Source organism: Perna viridis, chromosome 15 (genome assembly GCF_037379345.1).
Source record: "Perna viridis isolate PV_CMFRI_1.1 ecotype Kerala chromosome 15, ASM3737934v1, whole genome shotgun sequence".
Lineage (NCBI taxonomy): Eukaryota > Metazoa > Mollusca > Bivalvia > Mytilida > Mytilidae > Perna > Perna viridis.
In genome coordinates, this window is record NC_142459.1 from 8,383,973 (window position 1) to 8,410,448 (window position 26,476).

The following is a 26,476-nucleotide window of genomic DNA, read 5'->3' on the forward strand; positions in this document are numbered from 1 at the left end:
TCCTTCTGTGGTTTAGAACCCTTAATGCAACGCTTCATACAGACCAGCAAACTTGTCGCACAAAAACCAATGGCATACATGTGTATACAGACGACAACACGGGCGGACTGAGACATACCATTAATTATATACATGTATGAGCGCAATTTTCTTCTGGTGGTACATGTACATGTATAATACATGGAAAACAAAACAAATCAAAACAAACATGAATATTTATCCGGAATACACAGTCTTCAAAAAAATTCTTCCGTAAAAAATACAATTTATAAATTGTGACACATTTCCTTGTCAATTTCACTACAAGATACATGTCCATGTAGAATACAATACTGAAAAAGTTAATAGAAAAAAATTGAGCGTTTCGAAATAGAACTTTCACGGCCTTCATATACAAAGGGGGATAATTCAAAACAGATTAGATATAAAAATATATAACAGAAAAAGCATATGTGCCTCTTCAAAATTCAGACATTTGAATTAAGTTATATCTAACAATACGATAGGTGCTTAATTTGACAAAAAAAAAAAAAAATTGATGTGCTTTACCAGGACCCTTCCTCCTGGATTGTATATCCTAAGTATACATGTAGTTGCCAGACAATAAATGATCCATGCAGATTTTTGCACATACATGCTTTGGCTTTAAGTAGTCAGGGTTGATCCACAGATTTTGATTTGCTTGTTTTTGCTAAAATTTCACTCCAAATAAAAAATCCAACAAAAGGAGAGGAGTGAATGTCCAATCTCTGGGCACCCATACCTGGATCCACCTTTGGGTAAGTTTAAATCTTCAGTATAGTTCTTTCTTAAATTCATGGAAAAAAGACAATATGTGACCCATACAGATCTGATGCACAAACAACAAATTATGGCTGGAAATCCTTCAAAGTGCTTTTAAAAACATAAGTGCCAATAACAGTTTACACTTAGCAGATACTGTCACATGTACTTATAAGTAAAATTTTGTTGAATTTTATTTAGAAAAGGATGAGCCTACAGCAGAAAATCTGACCAAAACTTGTAAATCATATTGATATTACATAATAAAAATGTGTTTTACTAGTAGTGAATCCATGATGTGTTTTACTAGTAGTGAATCCATGGTGTGTTTTACTAGTAGTGAATCCATGGAGTGTTTTCAGTGTTTTCCTTAGTTGGAACACCCCCCCCCCCCCACCCTTCCTTTTGTGAAATGAGCAGAGGATAGATTGGAACTCCACTTTTCAAAATTGACTCGTATCATAAACAATTCCAAAGGAAACAGACAATGTGGGGATTTTTATGCAACTAAGCTACATTGAACATAAGGCTAGATATCAAAGAGGCCATGACTTCCTCTCTGATGTTATCATTTCACACATAACCACACAAAAGATCTGCAGGCATTTACAATGTACACATACCTAGGGTAAAGGACATAACTCTTGAAATCAGTGATAAGTTTGTATCATGTTTAATTTCACCAAAGCCTATCAAGCTTTCATTTGAAACAGAATGAAATCAATCCAAGCTACATGTACTTTGATGCTTACATGAGATTGATGTCAAATGCTGAATACAAAAGTTCCAAAGATTTGTAGGAGTTACATGTATGTCCCTTGTCGTAGGTCTATTTCCTTAGATATATCTTCAAAAATACACATAAATGTAAGTTATCATTATTTGAGCACCATGGAAACAAAGAACTTAATTGAATTATTGAATTATCTCCCCTTACACTGCCAGACACCATAAAGAAATAACTTCTAAATAAAAGTTTTATATAAACTTTTGTTTTCACATCATTTTCCATATTTTAAGACTGCTGTTGCCTCTAAAAAGTGACAAGTGCTTCCCTATTTTTCACATCCTTCACTGACAAGGACACTTTATTCTTGTTGTATTTTAATTACTATTTGTATGGAAATAAGAATCATAAATAAGAATACCAATATTCCTATTCTGAGTAATCTAGCAGACCAAGTGTGCATTACTTAATGTTCCAACTAATAAAATGTAAGTGTTGAAACTAAGAAAGTGAGATTTTTTTAAAACAAGAAGCCATAAATGAAGACTTCAAACTTAAAGTTACTTAGAAGCTAATGTTCATTTGTAGTCACCCTACTGGCCAATTCTACTTCATGTTTACATTTTCCTATTAAATCATAGTTAAATTTCCAGCTTTAAAAAGTTCACAAAAATTTAAGAACACTACAGGTGGAATAAGCAAGGTAGCCTTAACAGAAATGAGAAATGGTCCAACAGCAGGGATCAACACTAACAATAGTCCAGTAGTCCTATGTTACCCTAATTTTGGAGTGGACTACTTGAAAAATTTTCATGGTAGTCCAATGGGCTACCTGTTTTTTTTATGTTTTTCATAAGAAATATGATCAGAACCATCATTACCGTCTGCAGACTACCTGTTTTACTTCTAACTTAGTCCTCTTGACCACCAAACAAATGAAGTTAGTGTAAAACCCAGCCAAGAACCATGAAATTTCATGTGATTGGCTAATATCAAGGTTAATCGCTCAGGGGTTCAAATATGCTTACAAGAGAGACAGATCCATGAAACTTCAAATCAAAGGTCCACACACTAAGAAAATCAAAGGTTCTCAAAACAGTGTAAATGATATTGAAGATCCAAAAAGGTAGACAGAATTTCAAAGGTCCTAGTTCAAAAATTGAGGAACCTCATACAGATGCTTAATGGAACCCCTGTAAATCTACAGGACCCAAATCTACATTCAAGAACGGTAGGTCCTTTACTCTTTCGCATCAATAGTTAACTCAAGTGTCTGCTTTGAATAAAGTGTCAATTAATGTAGCTAAAGATCCAGCATCTGAGTAAATGAAATTTCAACCGTCCCAGTTCATAAATTAAGGGTCCCGGACCTTGGACTATTGCTTGTTTGAGCCCCTGGTTGATGCCTATCCATTATTTACAGTGTAACTCTGCAGTAAATCAATGTAGGTGGATGTTTTCAAATGAACATTCATGTGTCGCTCAAGATGATCCTCCCAGAAGAAGCCTCGGCCACATGCTTGACAAACAAAATTATACTGGTTGTGGCTAAACTTATGAGTCCTTAAGCTGCTCTTTGTTTTAAAAGACTTGTCACAAATATCACAGTGGAAAAGATTATCAGTTGTTTTAGACAGTTTTGACTGACTCCTGAGAGCCCGCACAGGGCCACTAAAATGTTCATATTGGGTTGAATCACATGTACCTGAGATATTGCCACCTGTCAGACTAGTCCTAGAACACTTCAAAGACACTGAACTATCATTCAAAACATCTTTGTTTGAAGAACTATCACTACTTCGATGAACAACAGAACTGTGCATTTGAGTTTCTGTAAAAGTACTTTCACTGTTTTGTCTAACACTAGCAACAGTTTGCCCCGGGCGAACTAAGTACAATTTTTTGCCTACAATGCAGATTTTTCTGCTATTTGCGGACTCACTATCAAGTCCATTGTGTGGCTTGCTCCTGCACTTGCCCGGTAAAAGTCCATTATATTTCTTAGGTTTAACTTTAACACTTTCTTTGTGTTCAACATATGGGTCCGGTCGAATAACTTTCCTTTCATGTAAACCGTGTCTTATCTGTTTCTCTGTCACTGTTTCTTGCAAAGTCAAAACAGTTTGGAAACATGTTGCTTTGCTTGGTGGAATGTCATATTTCCCTGAATCATTGTCCAATAACTCTACAGTATCTGTTTGTTCAATAAGAGTATTGTTTCTACATTTTTTCACTTGATCCTGAACTTTTTGACTCTCAGTTATCTCCCTTCCCTCTGATACAGAGGAATAATTATCAACAAAGCCATCCTTTGTATTTAAAGTCTTCTCTTCAGATGTTTCTGATTCTCTTTCATCAAAAATTTCTTGGAATACAATGTTAGCTATGGTTGATTCATTATTGTCCTTGACCTTACACAATGAATCATGATTATCATTGACCTTCTTCACTGAATCATGTTCATCAGTTTTATCCTTGACTTTCAACACTGAACCATGTTCATCAGTTTTATCCTTGACATTCAACACTGAACCATGTTCATCAGTTTTATCCTTGACCTTCAACATTGAAACATGACTATCATGATCACCATCGTTATTATCTTTTGCCATATACTCAAGGGTTTCCATATATTGCTTCTGCAAGTTTTTAAGCTTCTTTATCATGCAACTTGACCTATGAGACTGACTTGATTTTGCAGATTGCAATTTATCACTACTATCATGAACTGAGTCAATTTTTTGCTTTGCATTGTCCTGTCTATCAATTTCAATGTTACTTTTATCATTACTTGAGAATTTGCTATCTCTCTCAATAGAATTAGACATAATTTTCTTATCATTCCTTTCATCACAATCAATGTTCATTGGGTCAATCACATTTGAATCACTAGTATCTTGATTATCATGATTAACTAAATCAGAAATCTGATTAAACATTTCTTCATTGGGACTAAGGCATAAGTCAGTTCTAAACTTTTCAAACATGGCTTTTTCCTGATTATTAAAAACTTTGTTCTTTGAGCTTTCCCCAATCAAACCATGGCCTTTCATTTTATGTTCCCTTATTTTGTTACTGGGAGTTTGCAAGTCAATTTCATGGTTAGAATTGTGCTTTGCCTCAACAATACCATTGTGCAATTCATGACATTCCACTTGATTTTTCATTTTTTTCTCGTGTACTACATCATTACTTTCTACAGAGTCATTTTCCTCCAAGGTAAATTTACCACTCACAGTGTCCTCTTTCCCCATTCTTGTGAAGGTATCTTGCACTGAGTAGTCCTCATTCTCACCACTGACCTCTCCATGCTCCTCTGAAAATACTTCAACATCACTATTCTCCCCAACATTACTCATGACAGGTGACAGTACTATAACAGGATTACATGTTTGTATTGAGCTTGCTGCTGTGTTGTTATTTGGCTCATAGTCATGGTTTTGATCGTTATTAGAGTCAAGCAGAGAACTGTTAATTGGCACAGATTTTGCATTGAAATTAATCGTACTGAAAAGGTTCCCTCTATCAAGTATTTCACTATGGACAGGACTGCTTGATTTAATTATTTCAGGTTCAGAGGCTGGCAATTTAATCACAGTTTTCATTTTGTTCAGAGCCATATCACTAGAAATGTTATCATCTTCAGAATTTTGCTCAGTAGAACTTTTACCTTCATTTGTAAAATCTGGTATCCCAATGGGTACATGTATCTCCCCAGACTCATTCAAACAGACAGTAGAAATGTTCTCTACATACTGGATTGGTATTAGTGGGTCTAGTTTCATTTTAGAACAAATGTATGGTTGGTCCTCTTTTTTCTGATCACTTTTATGGAACATGTCTTCAAACAAGTTTCTTTGGACCAAAGATTTTGTTGATAAACAATTTTCAGGAATGCCACTAAATGTTTTTGCTTCAATCGCAGTTCCAATTTCCATCTTGTCACTATGACCAAATGTGTGGGTTGAGCGAAATGTTTCAACCAAATTGATAACTCCGGGCTGTGCTGAAAGACTTTCATCACCTGCTGAGCTATTTTTAGCTAAGAGTTCATGATTTAGGTCATTGTTGCTGAGACCAGAAGGCTTGTCAACTTTCATGCTATCTTTCAACAGATCATCAAAGATATTTCTTCTACCATGCAGAGGAGGAACCCTTTCTTCAACAGATTTCATGTCATCATCTTGCATTTTACTTCCTGCTATTACTAAACTGTCATAAGCATTTACTTTCTTTTTGCCTTTTTCAACCTTTCCGAAGATACAAGCTAATTTTGAAAGTTTATAATCTATTTTAGTTGTCTTTTGATCAACGTCAATGGATCTCTTACCGAGGGTTTTGACAGATTTTGAATTTTTTGTCATTTCTTCAAATATATTAGAACTCTCTTCAGATTTTCTTACTTTAGCTGCATGTGCACAAGAATTAGTCATTTGTAAAGAGATTTTGGTTCGTAAAGTTGAAAGATTAAAACTAGCTTTGTTCAGTCCATTTGTTTTATCTAATTCACATGTATCTGTTCTCTGAAGTCTATCAAACAAGTTTCCACTTCCTGACTTTTCTGATACTCTTGGTGAGCCCGTACTGGCAAAAAGTTTAGTTAAATCACCAGAAACTGATTTCGTTGCCTTAGTATTGACGTTAACTCCCTCAGTAACATTGTCTGAATTAGTCTCCTTTTCACAACTAATATCACTTTTCTTACCAAGTAAAGCATCAAATATATTGCCACGTTGCTTGTCTATTTTCTTAATATCTTTTTGATCATTGGCCCGTTGCTTGATTGGGCTTACTGAGCTCCCATCATGCTCATAAACGTAAAATTCATTCCTATCCATCACATTCCCATCCACTTTCTTAAGGCAAAGTTTTGGCATTTTAGTTAGCCCATGTTTCATCACCATTAAAGAGGTTAAATTTTGCCCAGATATTTGCCCATTGGTTACGATGTTGGGTTTGACTGTATTTTCTTTTACCTTAGCTTTTGGACTTACTTGAAGAGACTTCCTTATGCTACTTCGACTATTTTTAACAGGAGATTTACACTGGTTTGTTTTCACCTCATCAGCTGGTCTGTGAATGTTTTTCAAATGGACCATAAGATTGACGACAGATGGAAATTGCTGACCACATTTTCCACAAACAATGCACTTTTTCGAAGTTACGTGTATTTTCTCATGTTGGTGTAGATTCCTTCTGCTTGATAGTTCTTTCTGACATACTTTACATGTATATAATTTTTCAGTTTGACCAAGCTCATTATTACAATCTTGAACTTTGACCTTGTTTTTTGCTTTCAAAGATTTCTGATTACATTTCTCTACACTGACATTAAGCTTTTTTCCACTTGAATGACTCTTCATATGATACTTCAAAGTTCGCCTTTGAGTAAAACCTTTGGAGCATATTTGACACTTCCAACGTTTACGCTGCTTGCATATTGCCAAATGCTTCAACAGGTATCCTCTACTCTTTATACTCAATCCACAAAGAGGGCACGTGTCAACTGTCTCTCCGACATGCTTTTTCTTGTGAAGAATATAAGTTTTAGGGTTAGTGTACGTTTTCCCACAGACTTGACACATAAATAATTCTCCTGGATGTACCTTAACATGCCTAATTAAGTACAGTTTGTTAGTAAAGCTCTTTTTACAAACTTTACATAAAAATTGTTTCTCATTTGTTTGATCCCCCAGCTTTTTATTTGCATTTCCATTCATATTCTATTCTGAATATCAAATCATGGTGTAAAATGCTTTTTATATAGCAAGTAAAATTTGGTTCCTAATTTCAGTGATGAAATTTTATGATCAGCTTCAACCTCCTTGTTCAATTGAAAAGTGATGCCCATTTCGACAGCAAAATAGTGTTGTATCAGTTAGAAATGAATTAGTCGTATGCATAAAGAGTCTTACATGAACATGTAATTTCATCAACATGCTGGTTGTTTTGTCTTTTTATCACCATACAAATCCATTCCTGTAAAAAATAAATTAACTTTTATAAAAAAATTAAAGAGCAATTTTAAGACATTCGTAAAGTGTCCTTAGTGAGACTCAGCGTTGGATAAAAAATTTCAGGTTGGAGGTAAGAGGATGTAAAAAGAGTTAGAGGCAGAGTAATTCAAAAAATTTTAGAGGTAGCACTTTAAAAAAAAAAAACAAAAAAACATTAAGATTCCATGCAAAATGGGGGACAGAGGCATATGCCATGTCCATACCTATGAATTCCCCGAGTTTCATATTTGATGCTTTAAAGGAGCAAAAAAAATGCAAGTTCCAAGTAATAATAATGCTCCTGGGGAATGGGTCATTTAATTTAATATTCTTATGAAAACTGCTAAGTAGAAGTCTGTGTAAGAATCAGGCAAATTCTATAATAATCATGTGATAAACCTCCAAAAGGCTACATTTTTTGTTTTTGTTATTAAGTAGTTATGTGGGTCTTTATAATGAAATTTATCATCATTTATTCTTTATAATGAAATTTATAATCATTCATTCTTAGGAGACAATTCAAATCGAATATCCATTAGTTTCTATTGTGTTTCAGTGTATTTTACAGAGTTATCTCCCTGAATTTTGAATTCTACAATACATACATTATAATTTACATTTGTATATCTTCTAGAAACAAGGGCTACATTTATTTACTATAAAGTTTTGAACAAATCACCAAAAATAAAAATATAAAGGCATGTATCACATTTTGCATGATTTTTATCTGGAATGCTACTTATATAAATGTAAATATTAGAATAACTTTGATAAGACCAAAAAGACAATAGTATGTCTGATCCCTGATATCCATCTTCCCTTTCCTTGTGCATACCCTAAACATTTTATGGTCATCTTGGCTCAAGCACTATTTAAGTTTTTAAGCACTATTCCAAATTCAATCCATGTAACGTGCTTTTGAAAAATAACATATATTTGCAGTTTCTATATGTACATTCCTTGAAACGTTTAGGTTTCCCGCACACATGATACCCCAACACACACTGAGCACTCACCGAATGCACTATAAATGAACGTTTCTATCATGCGTTTAGACAAATGCCCCTGTATGTGTTTATCAAACGCTTCTATCATGCTTTTATCGTGTGTTTAAACAAACGCCAAATGATGTGTAAAGGCACGAACGCTAAAATGGGAAACGTGAACGTTTCAAGGAGTCTATAAAGAGGTTTCTTTGTCTGCTACCGTTGAAACTAGTATTGGAATGAGCTCGTCCATATATAAATGACTTGGCAAGGCACTTTGGTTTAGAGTGTGATTCTGTTGATCTCAATGGCATATCTGCTTCATGCTTGTTAAGTGCTGATGATAAAGTTATATTATCTCAGTCTGATAAAGGTTTACAAAGTCTATTAGATAGGTATAATGTAGTATGGCATGGCTGGATACAACTGCAGATGTCTAACCCAAAACTGTTGCAAGTCCTTAACTTGATTGTGCTCAAATATTTGATGCAGGAAATGAATTTGACCAGAATCAAACTTGCCCTTTATTCCTCAATAAGTGTGACAGCCCCCAAAACAAATGCCAGTCCTCCCTTCTGGGGGTATGGCACCTTGTGTACAATATTGTTTCAAAGAGATCCATTCAGTTTTACTCTTAACAGTTATAATCTGTACATCAGAAGAAGCCTCTTTTTTTCGGTCCCTTCCTTATTCCTTATCAGTTGAAGTCACAAGTTCACAACCCAAACAATCCGTCTGTGGTATGGCATCTTGTAGTATAATTACAAAAAAGATTAATTCACTTCCACTCAACTAATTGTCAACGACCTAATACAAATTCTTGTTTCTGTCCCCAAATTTATCAACAGTTTAAGTAGCTGTCTTTGTAAGAATCATGCAAAATCTGAAAAATGTGATACACCCCAAAAAAAGCTACATATTTTTATTTTTGTAATCAAATTGTTTTATGGGTCTATACTATGAAATGTGTAATTATTCATTCAAATCTGCCTGCTCTTAGGAGATAATCAACATTGAAAATCCAATAGATTCTTTTGTATATGAGCGTCATTTACAGAGTTATCTCCCTTAATTTTGAAATCTACAATGCATTCTATATAATTTTTTATCTCCTAAGAGCACGGGTTGTATGAAAAACCATATTATTTTTCTGTTTACTATGACATTTCAAACAAAATATAAAAAATAAAAATATGTAGGCTTTTTACCCATGAATCACATTTTGCATGACCCTTAACTGGAGTGCTACTTAAGTAATAACCCTCAAAATCAATCCCATCATACCTTTGGTGGTGTATAAATATCAGCCAAAAATACTAAAGCTTCAGTAGTGAAAGAGTAATCAAGGGAACCAAGGTTATAGCGGTATTAATTAATCTAAAGAATGTAATCCAGAGACAAAGACCTGACATAGAAAAACAGACATACACAACAAAGTAACTAAAATCATACATACAAAGTAATAAAAGCAAATGAGCAACTCAGACTCCACTATAAACTGGGAGCATGAAGCAGGTGCACTGGTAAGGTAAGCATCCTCTGCTTTTCTAAAAACACCGATTTGCTCATAAAAAGTCAAGTCCGGGTTAGACAAACGAGAAAAGGAAAACTATGACCCATTGAATAAATCAGTTTTCATGATTCAAATCAGGGTAGGAAACTCACTCAAATTCTAGCCAGTCCTGAATACAATTTTTTCAATATATTTACTATATGGCTATGTAGATTTTTGCTCAAATTACCCAGCCCTGTCTAAAAATAGCCAGTCTCGGGCTGCCGGGTAGGCTACTATATCTACATGTAACTTATTCAAATATGTCAAAATCCAAAAATATGGCCTAAACGTGAACACACGAAACAGAGACAATCTACATACACAATGTAGCGAACTGATTAAACATAAAAATTGAAGATAAGGGAACACAAAAGATTAAAGCACTAGCAGTATAAACTCCAGTCATGACATCACATGCTCTGGATGGGTAAGCATGTCCTGCTTCCAGTGTCACCCACCATAATGCAAGTGAGTATAATCCAGTAATAATCTAGCAACAATAATGCAGCTCTGCCACACATGTCAGACACTATTCACAGTAGGAAGAAATCATTAATTTCAACTTTATGGTACAATACCCAAAAGATTCATTCAGGTACAGTGAACATTTGCAAAGTCAAGTTATGGCTGGGACACGAGGAAGATTCATAATTCTGGCCATTTTTTTGGCCCTTAATTTTCACATGGGTAAAGTTACAACAACCAAATACAATCCCAGCCTTCCTGTGGTGGAATGAAACCTCCTGGTACGATTCAAAGGGATCCATTCACATTTACATATAATCTACCAGTAACTACACTAAAAAACCATCAACCAAAATTTTGATTGATCATGTCCTCCACTGTGACTCCAACAAAGTAAAACATAGCATAAACTTGCTCCATTTCCTTACTTTTCAATATTTTTTTCTGCCCATGACTGAGAAATGTTATTAAACTGCTAGAACCATTAAATATACCTTGGTATAAAGACAGGAGGATCTTTGAAATGGTGACTCCACTGTAGAGAGTAGAGATACTGTGACTCCACTCATAATATCTCCACTGTGGAGAGTGGAGACACTGTTGACTATACTCATAATATCTCTACTGTTTAGAGTGGAGACACTGTGACTCCACGCATAATATCTCCACTGTGGAGAGTGGTGACACTGTGATTATACTCATATCTCCACTGTGGAGAGTGGAGACACTGCTGACTATACTCATAATATCTCTACTGTTCAGAGTGGAGACACTGTGACTCCACGCATAATATCTCAACTGTGGAGAGTGGTGACACTGTGACCATACTCATAATATTTCCACTGTGGAGAGTGGTGACACTGTGACTATACCCATATCTCCACTGTGGAGAGTGGAGACACGGTTGACTATACTCATAATATCTCAACTGTTGAGAGTGGAGACACTGTTGACTATACTCGTAATATCTCCACTCTGGAGAGTGGAGACACGGTGACTATACTCATAATATCTCCACTGTGGAGAGTTTAGACACTGTTGACTCTACTCATAATATCTCCAGTGTGGAGAGTGGTGACACGGTGACTATACTCATAAGATCTCCACTATGGAGAGTGGAGAAATTAAAATTTGTGATGACAGTAGTGTACATGTATTGTTCGAACATTATGACAATACCGGTACTTGTTTATGGCCCTTTTTATGTCCTTCATTCCTTATAGGTTTATGTCACATCCCCCAAACTAATTCAAGCCTTCCATTTTCAGTATGGCTCTTAGTGGTACAATGTCAAAGAGATCAATTTACTTATAATCCAGTTATTGTCAAGATATTGTGAAAAGCTTGTTTCTTGCCCCTTATTTCTTAATAAATGTAGTTCAAGTGACAAACCAAAATTTAAACCCATCCTCCCTTTTGTGGTATCTATAGCGCATTGTGATACATGTATAATTTCATATGATCCATACACTCATAATGAAACCATTCCAGCACCACCTGTACTGACGATAAAAAGATTTTAAGCCTTATAAATAGCTGAATCTAACACAGAAAGGAATGGCGACCAGAAGTAGTGATACGACAATTAAAGTTAAAGATAAAGGAATGAGTTCTTGACATCAGGCTAAACACTAAGGTTAAAATTTACAACCTGTATTTTGAGTCTGAATCCCCACCCATACCAAAAGAGAAATACACTCCAAATCCTCCACATTTCAGCACAGTCTCAGTTGATTTCTACACGATGACAGTAAAGCATTGTAGGATGTACATGTACAAAATCTCAACTCATGGACTTCAATGGACTTGCCATCATTTTTACAGCTTTAACACTGGACTTAAAGGGGGGAGGGAGGTTACAACCCTTGAAAAGTGAAAAGTGCCTTATTTAATGTTTATAACGCAATATGGGATAGTTAGGAAGTGTTTTTTTTTATGATTCTCCATCTCACATGTACATGTATGTATTTGTCAAACTTTAATACCACTTGCTAATCCTCTGAACCAATGTTTTATTATGACAATGACTTGGATTAAAGTGGGACAACTTAACAATCAAATTGGGCAATACAATTTGATCTTACTAGAATGGATTGGGATATTGGACTAGGTAGGAATTTTTACAAGTTCCCTTCACTCCCATAAAATTGTTAGAGATCCAATCGGGATTCATTTTCTATCTGTCAATCATTATCCGATAACCCTGGTCAGGTGATTGATTGCCGATAATTACCTGAGGGTTAATTACGACAGGATGTAGTTAATGAAGGTGACACTTCTTAATTGGCTTGAGGTAATTTATTAACAAGAGTGGAAATCTTAAAGGGCCATTCAGATAATTGTAAATGGGCACTAAAGGGGTACTCAATAGGGGCAGAGGGGTGCAGCACAGTGCCCCTCTATTTTGCCCTAGCTAGGACACTGCTAATGAAATAACACAAACAAATCATGTCTAAAAATTGTGATAAGAATCGTGATAAGTATCCAATCGTGGCCGAGTTACATAAACGTACACCCCTAGTCCACACTGAAATTTGGGAGTCAGGGAGATCCGGTCCACAAGAACCCTGTGTAAACATGTACATGATATAGATAAGATTATCTCCCAAAGCTGCAATTTTCGCACTCTTTTCCCCAAATGCATGGGCCCCTTCCCCAAAAACAGTAGGAAAATCACTGAGATTACTGTGACCTACAGGGAAACAACATGAAACTACACCAACACTTTAAGAAAAATGGAAGTTTTTTTTTTAATTCCAAGGCCAATTAAACAGAGTTCTTTTCATTTTCCTTCATTTTATATGTGTCAATTTAAAAATTGTGTGCTGATGGACTCCAGTATCGCATCCTAAATGGGATTACATGTGCATGTAGGCAGGGTTTGACAACAACAGTAGTCTGATAGTCCTGTGCCACCCTAAATTGAGAGAGGACTACCTAGAAATTTTAATGGGTAGTCCTACCTGAATTTATTCTTAAAATCGTGCTATACCTAAAGACAGGGCTGCAAGATTATTTTGAGGACTACCAAATTTATTGATCAGAAAGTCCTTTGGGCTACCTAGCTAAACAAAGTTAGTGTCAAACCCTGTATAAGGTCAAAACCACAGCCACAGGACACTCCATAATTTAGATAGCACTTAAAATAATTATGCTGCAAAGCATGGAATCTAAATGGCATTGGGAGAAAATGTAGACTGTGTGAGAGACTCATATCCACTCCTTCATACGTCTTCAACCATAAACTGCTTGTTGTTTGTAAACAAGATCGACAGGTCAAAAGCTAGGATTGCACGTACTGTATGCTCAATTTGCATTTTTCATATTTGGGATACGTACATATTTACACAGACAATAGTAATGCTTCGAGAATCGTATTAATTGTTACCTGATATTGATTAGAAATAAGTCACATTTTAAAAGATCAATGGAAAGGTTTTGCTTCTAATCCCTTCCTTTGCCGGAAGTGAGTTAAATTTACAATCAAGTCAAACACGGATTAAATTCCGTACATTTTGGCGCCTTGAACTCAACTTCATTCGATTAAATTTAAAGAAAAAGGACTGGGCATCAGAATGTGTTATGTTGTGTCATTGTGCCTTTCTTAAGACACTGCATTGGTGGATCCAAGTTGTGGCCGAAAGTGGATGTGGGTGAGGTTCTGCGCCCGGTTTCATAAAAAATATCAATTTGAGATTTTTCTCAAATCCTTTCACAACTCAAACTTTGACTAATCAAATCACTTGAAATTGAAGATTTGAGGAAATTTCAGGATTTCCATGTCGAACGAAGGATAGGAGGTAGAATTTGTGAAATATCAAGATTCCATGCAAAAATATTGTATATTTTGCCAATTTTAGGGGGCGCAGACATAAGCTTACTCGCCTGGTGCCTATATATCAGTGGGTCACGTTTCAGTATACAGCTTCAAGAGTTTTGATCAATTTTGCAATATAATCGAAAGTCAAGAATGTATGGCAAGCCAAAATGAAAAAAAAAATCAATATTTTGTAATATTAAAAAACGAATTTTTAATATTACATAAGTGTTTTGTGATAAAAGAAATCTAATTTGTAATATTAGAAAATGAATTTGTAATATTTAAAAAATCATTTTTTAATCATTTTTGTCCACTTTGGCTTGCCATAAGTATGTTTAATTCTGTATACTCTATACTTTATAACAAATAAGTAAAGAAGCTTTGCCCCCTTTTTTGTCTTTTTCCCCGATCGATACTGAGTGAGTGAGAGGGTTCTTAACGTCCTTGACTACCCTGTCGGGTCTCGCACGGACGGCCCAATTGGGTGAGTTTAGAATTAATATTATATTTATTTCAATTGTCGCTTTGACATCATCATGCTATAAGCTTTATAATTTATGCCAAGCTGGACCGGCAAATTAAGATCCAGTTTAATTTTATTTTTAATAAATTAACCATGATGGACATTCACTTCATTTTCAGATTTTATGTTACTTTTATAAGTAGATTCATTTTTGTACATGTGCGTCCTTAACAGAAGATCTTTTAGGGGAACTACCATTTGATTTTTATGGGGGTGGGGGGTGGGGGGCCTGGGGTCAAATTTGAAATAATGTAGTGCAGAGTGATTTTTCTTTTATTTATAATATATCAAATTTCAATATAATTATATGTAATAATATAGTATTTTGATCGTAAATTATGAATAAAGAGTAACAGTTTAATTAGCTGTTCCATTGCAGAAAATTCTAGTAGTACTTTTGAATATTCGTGAATAAATAGAGCTATTCAATTTTGTAATCGAGTATAACTTGTTTTTTTGGTGTGTATTTTTTTATTATATGCGGATGACTCAGCTCAGACGACTGAAATGTCGAACCTACAAAATCAATTAGGTATTTTCAACCAGTACTAGGAAACTTGGAGAGTAAAAGTTAATGTTAACACGACTAAGATTCTTTGTTTTTTTTAATGGTAGGCTAAAGTCGATTTAAGTAATTTCCAAAATATATTAATAAAAAATAAGACATCAATTTAGTTTTTCCCTTTAACATTTAATACAAACAAATAAAATATACAAGTAGACAGAACTTTAAAGCAACGCTTTCGTGTTGTTTATTAAACAAAGTGCAAAGACCTGAATTCAATATGATAATTTCCAACTTCAAATAAAAAATAAGGAAGCTTCACCTCAAAACTTGAGAGAAAAATACTTTAAACAAAAATCTATTATAATCGAAATCAGTCACAATTGTACAAACTTTAAAATGAACGAGGTTCAACCTATACACATTTTATTTCCACATAGTGAAGTGAGGAAAGTAAAGTTGGCATGGCTTATAAAGGAACCTCGTCAGGCTTGACATTATTAATTCAATTATCTCAAAACTACAATGTTTCCGTACGAAAAAATTTCGACAAAGAAGTACCCAAGCTCTGGCACGGGATAAGTAATCCTTTAATTGACTTTGGCGACTAATTAGACAAAGAACTTTTACCTGCCAAAGAATACTATTCCACTCAAGTATGCCATATATAAATTAACACAATTAACTTATTTACACCTTTAAATCCATAAAAATCATTTCTCCAAAATTACAATTTTACATGAAATTTTAAGAAGTTATTTCAATAATAAAAATGCGAATATCAAAAATAAAGACAAAACTTCCACTGAAAATGCAAACTCTTAAACAATGAATTTTACGCTATTTTGCCCACTTTTACAGCGTTATAAAAACATAGAATGGCAACATACTGGACAAAACAAAGCAAACAAAATATATTCGTATGTAATGTATAAATTATTTTACAAGATACAATCAAACCGTGGTATTTCATTTCCATGGCATATCTTTGTTAGAAAAGTACTTGATGAGTGTGGTATTTCATATGTATGGAATATGCAGACTTTTCGTAAATAAGGGTAACAACAAAATTACCGAACACGAATCTGTTTCATAATCAAGTCATGCCCAAAATAAATCTGGCAAAATAGATATAACACCATGCACCGGAACAGCTGGTACCGCCATGGTTCTGACATGCTACATGCACTTATAGTGATACTTGGTTAAAGGCAGTGGTTTAAACATATTTATGAGATCAATTCCAATAAAAGTGGAATGATCGATATGGTTCATAAACGTACTAAAGCTGTAAATTATAGAAATTTTAAGGAAGATCTTGAATATCAGTAATAAATTGACATTTTGGATGATAAAGATTATATTTTTTATTTTGCAAATTTCGGACCACTAGTCGCAGTCTGCTTATAGAACAAGGTCGATGGAACAACATTTTAAGAGAAAACAGGTTTAATCGGAACTACTCGGCCATTTCTGCTACACTAAACAATAACCTCGGACAGAGAAAGAGAATTTCTTTTTGAAAAAATTGCCAGATATATTGTAGTCATACCTGAATCAAAGTAGTTCTATCCACAAGGTGGCGCTAAAAAATTTTGTTAGATAGCGCTTAACCTGAATAATTCAGTCGTTATATTCCACTCACTATTGATCGCTACATTAACCTCGTGAGTCGGAGAATCGATGACGGTGAGTGTTTGAATTATTCGAGTTAGATAGCACTAGAAATAAAGAACAAAAACTTTATCAAGAATCGAGCAGCTAAGAAAAAAAAAGTAATGGCAAAAGTTCAACCAGTTTAACTATAATTTTAGAATCGGATTGGTCAAATTCCGGATAAATTCATCCGCCTAGTGCCTCCGAGGTTTTTCTTTTGTTTAACTAGAAATGGCGAGGTGTTCCGTTTGAAAACAGGTTATGTACACTATGTGATGCTAATGATGTAGGTGCTAAATATCATTATATGATGACATGTTCTTTTTTTCTGGAGTATCGAAAAAGTTTATCTATAGAAATTTTTATACTAAACCAAATGTTTTGTTGTTTAATGAATTAATGTCTTCACATAACAAACATCAACTGGTCCAAATATGTAAGTTTATATGTGTTGATATTAGAATGTGTGCCCTCCTGCCTTAACACAATTATAACGTTGTAAATACGGTAAATATTGTACATGTACATATTATGCATGATATCTCTGTACCTATGTAATATGGTGATGAGAAATAAAGATATATAAGATTTGATACTGATGCAAATACCGTAGAGTTCGTGTATAACGAATCTCAAGGGACTGTCTAGTAATTTCGTTTTATGCATCGTTCGTTATAACAGAAACTCATATTTCAAAATTCTGATTATCCCCCTTTTTTCAGAAGACACGAAATGTGCTTAGAAGCCAATCAATTTTTACCTAAGTCACTCAGACTTAAGTAGAAAACAGAGAAATGAAGTACACAAAAATTCAAATTCATATAATGTATAAACATATTTATCATAGAAACTTGTACAGATGCACCATCTGTATGACTTCAGTTTCATAACTGAATTCCTCATGTCAACAGAGAGATATAGAAAAAGGTGAAAAAAATGAAAGAACATAACATCTGTATAGAATCAAACACTGAGTATCAGTCTTCTGTAGTCTTAGTTAAAATGAAAACTGAACCAGGTCCAGCTCCTTAGTACCGTTGCTGTGTAGACTACAAAAAGTTCAATGTATTAGTAAAAAATATCATTTCCATTGCCAAACATGGAATATATTATTTACACAACTTGTGAGGTACAACTAACATACTGTTTAAGTACTTTGTATCTGCACAGTGGGTTTTTGCAAGTTGAAATGAATGAAGACACACCTCATATAGCAGCATTTATTACAAAAAAGTGTGTATGAGCTCCTTGGAATGACATTTGGTCTAAATTTGCAGTTTCAAGTTGCTTACATTGATGATATTATCGTATTTAGAAAAAAAAAACATTTGATGAGCACATTCGGCATTAAGATCAATTAAGTATTCACTCGTCTGCGTGCGGCGAATCTTACATTGAAACCCAACAAATGTGAAATTGCTACCATAGAATTGGTCAATCCAGAGAAAACCGAATTGCAAAGAAGGTATAATGGAAAAAACCAGAGAAAACCAGAGCAATTAGTACTTAGTACATATCCTGTACCAACAAACCAGAAACAATTAAGAACTTTCGTGGTATTGTGTAATTGCTACCGAGGTTTTGTAACATCTTATGCTGGCATTGCCACTTCCATGAATGATTTGCTCAAGAACGAAAGAGGGAAAAACTTCAAATGGACTAAGGAATGCCATCTAGCGTTTGATCAATTGAAACAATTACTTCCAAAAAGAACTTGAAAGGATCTCGCTATACTTCCAACAACCAGGCTTCCGGAACAGGGTAATGTTGCTACAGGATTCAAGTCATCACTACTGAATTTTATGGCCGTCACCATGAAGAACGATTTGTACAACGGGTCATAGTTTTCCTTTCCTCTTTCGTCTACCCTGGACTTGACTTTTTATGAGCTACTCGGCGTGTATTTTTAGAAAAAACAAAGGACGCGTACCCTACCGGTGCACTTGGTCCATGCTCCCAGAGTCTGCGTTTACCTTTGATACATTGTGTGTATTATTTTGGTTATCTTACATTCATTGTTGTGTGTGTCTGATCTTTGTCCCTGGATTTCATTCTTTGACTTTTCATTCAGAATTGTCAACTTTCCTTTCATCTATGGCAACATCCCTTCAGCTCCTGCGTATGGAGTTTTCATATTACAACTAATACGTTATGACAGAGCTTGCCGAGACTACGCAGACTTTGTACCGCGCTAGAATTCTGACAAGTAGGCTTCTGCATCAGGGTTATGTTGCTGCAAGATTGAAGTGATCACTACAAAAGTTTTGTGGCAGTCATCATGAACTCGTGGATCGTTACGGTGTATCCATCTGCGCCATGAAAACTGATTTGTTCAATGTGTATTATTTTTCTTTCCTCTTTTGTCTACCCTGGACTTGACTTTTTATGAGCAACTCGCCGGGTGTTTCAAGAAAGGCAGAGGACGCTTACCCTACCGGTGAAACTGGTCCATGCTCCCAGATTTTAGTGGAGTCTGAGTTGCTCTTTTGCTTTTGTTACTTTGTATGTATGATTTGGTTATTCTATGTTCTTTGTTTTGTGAGTCTGTTTTCCATGTCTGGTCTTTGTCCCTGGATTACATTCTTTTGATTACCGCTATAACCTTGGTTCCCTTGATTACTCTTTGTAACGTATTCAATTTCACCAAAGCCTATCAAGCTTTCATTTGAAATAGAATGAAATCAACCCAAGTTACTTTGAGCTTACATGATATTGATGTAGTATCCTGAATACAAACGTTCCAATGATTTGTAAGAGTTATGTCCCTTACCCTAGATCAACCCACTTAAGTGAAGTGACAATTGTATAACCATAAGATCATTGATTTATACTATTGTGTTGTAATTATGTACAGTACAGTTTTTACTCTCTCTCTTCAGGTTATTTCAATCTTTTTAAGTACCACTCCACCTAAGAATCATGCAAAATGTGATTCATGGTTGTAAAGTCTACATATTTTTATTTTTGATATTGTTATAGTAAACAGAAATTGATATGTGGGTTTTCATATAACCCGTGCTCTTAGAAGATAAAAATTATATAGAATGTAGTGTAGAATTCACAACTGAGGGAGATAACTCTGTAAATGACAGTAAAATACAATAGAAACTATTGTTGCGTACCGGGCGTACTCCCCCCACCTAAGTCGGTAAAAAAAAATTTCACCACAAGTTTCACCTTATAATATTTTTTGTCTTGCTTTGCACGACATTTAATTCAATTAACGCCCCCCTAAACTCAAATTCTGGATCCGCCCTTGTCAAATAAAACATTTGCATTGTATGCACCAAAGAATGTATGTATCTAAAAAGATTGATGACAGCCTGTTGAAAGACGGAAGTGGACATAAGTGTATTCTATATACAGACCATATACGTTACAATAATAAATATATAGAGTTGATATTACGCAGTACATGTATTTAAGTTAATGGGGAAGGCTTGTTTTTCTGAATCAAAATTGAAAAAAGATTATGATTACAATTTAAAGTTTACCCTCTTATTTACACAGTAATCGATTACACGTGTTTACTTGTAGTCGTAATTTACAATGATTATTGATTACATATGATTACTTATGAACGTGTAAAAGAATGTAGTTGATTACGATTACTGATTACAGTTATCTCATCTCTGGTGAAATCACCTTTAAAATTTGTTAATTACTTTGATCGAATCAATTGACAATCAGCTGATTTGAAAACTGCTAAGGTAAACAGCTCAATATTGGTTACGATGCATTACAGTGCAAAAACAAAAAAAACTGACGACGATGAAAATAAAATTTCTGACTAGAAATCAGGAAAAGATCGTTTGAGATCGTGAAAAGGGCAGGGCGGCATTCATGCAAATGAAAATAGCAAAGGGCGGAGCTTAGGAAAAAGGGATAGCTGTAACACTGAAGTGAACATTGTTTCATCTATATCAAGTGGATAAAAATGCTTATTTTATTGTATTGAATATAGTTATATTGTTCATAATATGTCTCATACCTTTTCTACTATAGAAATGATTTGAAAAAAGATCAGCTTTGTTAATAAGGGGAAAATAAGCTATTTTAATTGTCAGATTTAAAATTTTAATAAAAACAAGCCTTACGAAAAACAAATGAAGTTATTTTATTTTGTCAGAATGTTACATAGCTTAACTTAATTTGATTAATTTCAGCTTTTGCCGTTCCTCAATTATTTTGTAAAAAACAATATTCCAATTTTGTTTACGTATGGTGTTTTCGAACACTTTGTGTTTTCTCAATTACTTATCGTATAGCCTAGGTGGCATATCTGAGTGAATTAGGTCAGGCCATCCATAAAAGCGTGATCAACAGAAGGCAATAAAAAGGGATCTAAATAGTTATTAAATTTTATTGTAGTTAGCAGGGTAATCTTGAAGTTGTTATCACGTGACAGGATTTGGACCCTCGTAACGAATTTGTTGTTTGCCTCATTCTGATAACAGCTTCGTATAATAAACATCTCTTAATTTATCTTTTGCACTGTCAGATACTACAGGGTTTATAAAAACGTCACAAATTCTAACGATTTAATAATGTGTTTCCGACATGTACCCTGCGAGTGAAAATAAAACTTCATTTACAATGATCAAACGTCAGTCATTTCAGTACCAGCTAGTCCTGATAAAATTCAAACCCATTCTATGGAACGGGTGATTCATTGAGTAAGAAAAACAACCGGACAAAAAAAAAACAAATACTTTTTCCGTCTACAAATGCTTTTGTTTTATGTCACGAAAGATCTTTCCATATTCAAATCTGTATTTTTGAGAAAACCATACATTCATCTTCCACTAAAATCAACCAAATCATTCCTTATTTTTTTGTAAAGTTATGTCTCTTACCCTAGGTCTACCACCTTAAAAGTTTGCCAAAAAATTTGGTTTGAAAGTTAAGAGGAAGAGTAACTCACTGCGTTGCCAATTCGTGCACTTCCATCATGAAAGTATAATAAGACAATTATGGCAGCTTATTGCATGCAATATCATTTTTTTAATGAAACAGTTAAAAGCGATATTTATCCAATATGAAAAAATAGAAGAGGTGTATGTGATATTAGTTTGCAGTTATTTCTAGAAACACTTGTCAATTTAAATTCGCATTTACACAGATTATGTAATACTGTTTTGAATTGAACAAATAAACCTTGCAAAAGTCGGGTCAAATTTTGATATTATTTTACATAAACTTGATTTAACGTTTTCAAAATCTAGGAGATGCTATGCGTTAAAAATTTTTCTTGGTGCACTTCTTTGTCTGTAGTCAGAGGGAAATTTATGGTGAAATTGAGGTCATATTTGTCGAAATTTCATGAGAAATCTTTACGAAAACTTTAGAAAATGTCAACAGATATACGCGAAACGTATTTAACATTATGACTTAATCATTTTTATCATTGAAACATGCCTTCCAGTTAAAGAATTAGTTTTAGGCAAAAACAAGTTCGTCTAACATCAAAACGTGGCGAACAACAAGAATAATCTTTTGCTGTTGCGATAAACCCTGCGATTTAACTCAGAAGGTATGTTTGGTATAGTTATTGTTGTCCATTTGACAATTTTATTTATTTACTGTGAAACTATTAGTTTTTGCGGTGAACATAAAAGCGCGAAAAATAGTACCCGCGAAATTGATTTTTAACACCATATCAGGCTTGTCATTTGTGCAATCTACCAAAACTGATACCCACGAATATGTTCTCTTGACAAAGTTCGCGAGTATATCAATACCTTTCAAAAATATATATCATTAAAAATAGACAAACTGATGGTTTTAAAGAACAATTTTATGTGAAATTTTAATGTGATTTTCATTAAATTTGTTTGTTTTTTTCTATGCCTTCCACAAAACATATAAAATAATGTTTGTATTATTTTTCTCTCTGTTTCTCTTTGTTTCCTTTTCGCTTTGTTTCGTGCAATCATTTTTATTACTCATTACTCATCGTTTTCTTCCCCTAACGAACAAACCCTTTTACCAATAACGGCTTTTAAATGGTATCAACTTCCTATTCACAACATAAACCAAGTCTATATCCCACTATCCACATCCCAAAATCCCATATGAGACTGACTTTATACATGTAGCTGACCGTAATCAACTGGCGGAACATTGTTGAGACGCTTTGATCTTCCCATTATATAGATGACGTTTTGTCTTGAAACAATCCTGTATCGTAATGGAGTATCCATCTGCACAACGAAAACTGAAACCATGTCATAGTTTTATTTTCCTCTTTCGTCTACCCAAGACGAGACATTTAATGTACAACTCGGGGGTGGAAAGATGCTTACCCTACCAATATACTTTGTCCATACACCAAGACTTTGGTGGAAACCGGGTTCCTTATTTACTTTTATTCAAAAGTTCGATTTATTTTAGTTGTTGTGTTCGTATGCATTTTCTTTTTCTGATCGTTGTCCCTGGAGTATGTTTAATTAACGTTCTAATCTGGATTTAATTGATTTCCATGGCTAAAGTGAATACATGAAGTAACAAGGATGAAGTTTTCTTGTCCTTTTTTCGTATGACCAGTTCTACCATATCTATTCAGGATAATCAACGCACCTGAAAGAAATATACATATATTGATGAAATACCGATTACGGATAATTTAAATTAAATAAAGCAATATATCAAAATTAGTTCAATAAACTTTTTGTGGTAAGTTGACGAGCATGCCCAATACACACTTCCGCGAGGTAGGGCTTGGGCAAAACAGAAGAATTTTCCTCCCGGAAATGAGTATTGAGCATGCTTTGTGCATGCTTATTGACTATCCCAGCATTAGCATAAAAATGGCCTATTTACTGAACGGAACTTTTTATGAAGTTGAACAAGCTACAAGTAATGTGACAGTAAAATATCTCCCTTATGAAGAAAAAGATTGCTGCCACACAAATATTGATTTATGTTCAGTTGTACCAGGGTCGGTATGTTGGGGTTTGAAAGAGGGAACCTACATTGCAAATGGCTCTCGTTACCTTCAAATTCTTGGTCAAATCTGAATCCAATAGAGCTGCATTACTTATAGTTTGTTCAACTTCATAAAAGGAGATTAAACCGTCGTTCATCGAAATAACATCCTTTAGCAATTTGCCCTTTGTTTCAGTGTCTTTCAATGAAATTTTACAGTTCCATTCAGTACCCTACCGATGCACTTGGTCCATGCTCCCAGGTTTTTAGTGGAGTCCAAGTTGCTCATTTGCTTTTGTTTCATTTTGTATGTATTATTTTAGTTACTTAATGTTTTTTGTTGTGTACGTCTGTGTCCGAAAAAAAACGAAAAAAAAGCTACACAATTTTATTTTTATTATTAAGTTGTTTTATAGTTCTATATGATGAAATGAATAAATGTTCATTCCAAGTTGTCTGCTCTTAGAAGATAATCTAGTTTAAAATCCAACAGTTTGTATTGTAATGTAATTTATAGAGTTATCTCCCTTAATTTTGAATTCTACGGTACATTCTATATAATCTTAATCTTTTAAGAAAAAAGGTTATATGAAAATCCGCATGTTAATTTCTGTTTACTATGACATTTTGAACAAAATATAAAAAATAAAAATATGTAGGCTTTCCAACCATAAATAACATTTTGCATGATTCTTATCTGGAGTGCTACTTAATATGTATTCAGACACAGACGATCAAAAGTATTAGGTATAAGTATTTTGTATGGTCTGTTAATTCTTAGATTAGTTGTGCTCATTTTGAGATGGCTGGTTACTTTTCCTCTGGTCATACAAGTACTAGAAACAGAACAAAATTGCTCATGCGATTTATTTCAAATAGTATTTTTCGAATGATGTCTTCATTTTCAATTTCCACCATTAATGTAAATGGTATGCGATATATCACAAAAATCCTGATTTACAATTGGTTGATAAATAAATACAAGAAGCGCATGCGGAAGAAAACGATATAAACTCGTGGTCTTCGAAACGGAGAAATGCGGGAGGCTGGGGAAGTTATTGGAATAGTGGAACAAAAGAATTCCGAGGCGTTTCAATTGTGTTGAGTAAAGGTATATCCGCTGACACGTCTTTAGTTCTTAAGGATCAGCCTGGGCGTAATCTTCACGCTGCAGTTAATAGCGTTAATCAAATTTATCATGTATTGAATGATTATACCTATAACCAAGGCACTGAAAGAAAAAATTGTTAAATTTAAAAGTTATTATGCATAATTCTAATACTGATGATAACGAGAATTGTGGCATACTGCTGGGAGATGTCAACTGCGTCGATGACACGGTTCTAGATCGCTCGGCACCGCAAAGAACAAACGATACAGGTACTACCGAACTTAATTTAGGATCTATATGATGTTTTGCGGGAACATAACCCCGATACAAAGAGATTAACATTTCAACATAATAACTCAAAATACAAATTTGTTGTCTGTTTTGTTCCTTCCTCTATTTTAAAATGTAAAATATTGCATTAACGCATCAATTATTTTCCGTTTAGCAATAATGATAATGTATCTATGAAAATAAGAATGGAATCTGCATGAGGTATCAATATCATAAAATGCACTTTTGAGTTACGGTGGGAGTTTAAAAAAAGAAAAGAAAAATAGAATTAAGCTAAAATCCCTCACAATTGATATAAGTAAAGGACAGAATCGTTTAAACATAAAATACATTGGAGATAAAAATAATATAAAACAAATTAGAATTTATTTATTCTAAATGTAATGTCTCAGATAACGAAAATGAAAAGAACGTCCATAAAGAATTATTACACCAAGCAGTATGAAATCCGTTCAAGGGTAAAATGTGTTAAAGGGTGAAAGGCGTACTCGATTCTTCTTTGATAAAAAAAAGAAAAGAAACGAGGGCAAGAAAAGTTATGGTATAGAGTCATGTGTTCAGATTTTACCTATAAATATTACATTGATTCTGTTCTACGGAGAAAATTCTACGATTGAAAACCACGACGCTCGCATGCTTACGCGTCATATTGGGAAGACTTAGTGAAAAGGATAAAATTTGTTTCGATAAACTTGTTTAATGAGATTGGAAAAGTTCTAAAATTATTCAAACCCAACAAGTCACCCAGGGAAGACGGAAAATCTTATAATTCTACGCTCTATACTGGAATGTTATAAAACATAAGTTAATGTATAATGTTATTGCAAAAGTACATGCAGGGACTGAAATCTGCTATTCTCAATTTAATTCAAATTACCAAATAGGTATATTAAAAAGGGGCTATTTGTCAGACGCGAAAAGAAAAATTCAAGACATGATAGATTTCGTTGATGAGGCAAACCAGGAAAGGATTGTAATATCTTTTGACCAACGAAAAGATTTTGATATGGAATGGGAATAGTTTCACCATTTTTAAGACAAGAAAATCTTCTTTGGAGTAAAATTTCTATCATGGATTCTAATGTTGTTTAAAACTGGCAATTAAAACTGACGTTCACTCTCAAACTATTT

General features: G+C 34.1%; 2 protein-coding genes across 2 annotated transcripts in view; one reads left to right on the forward strand and one right to left on the reverse strand.

Annotated features, from left to right (window-relative positions):
• Positions 1-197: 197 nt before the first annotated feature.
• LOC148596807 (uncharacterized) lies at positions 198-14,000 on the reverse strand. The gene is made up of 2 exons (XM_088563331.1): positions 13,901-14,000; positions 198-7,489 (listed from the first exon to the last, which is right to left on the reverse strand). Exon 2 carries the CDS (start codon positions 7,228-7,230, stop codon positions 2,917-2,919), a length of 4,314 nt encoding a protein of 1,437 aa, XP_088419457.1. The 5' UTR covers positions 7,231-7,489; positions 13,901-14,000; the 3' UTR covers positions 198-2,916.
• The window catches only part of LOC148596808 (uncharacterized), a 26,708-nt gene continuing 14,217 nt past the window's right edge, over positions 13,986-26,476 (forward strand). Inside the window, exon 1 of the mRNA XM_088563332.1 lies at positions 13,986-14,165. Within this exon, the coding sequence (XP_088419458.1) occupies positions 14,095-14,165 (71 nt within the window). The 5' untranslated portion in view covers positions 13,986-14,094. The remainder of the gene's footprint in view (positions 14,166-26,476) is intronic.

Excerpts from the sequence above, each read along its gene's own strand:
- LOC148596807 (XM_088563331.1), bottom strand. The coding sequence starts at position 7,230 with ATGAATGGAAATGCAAATAAAAAGCTGGGGGATCAAACAAATGAGAAA.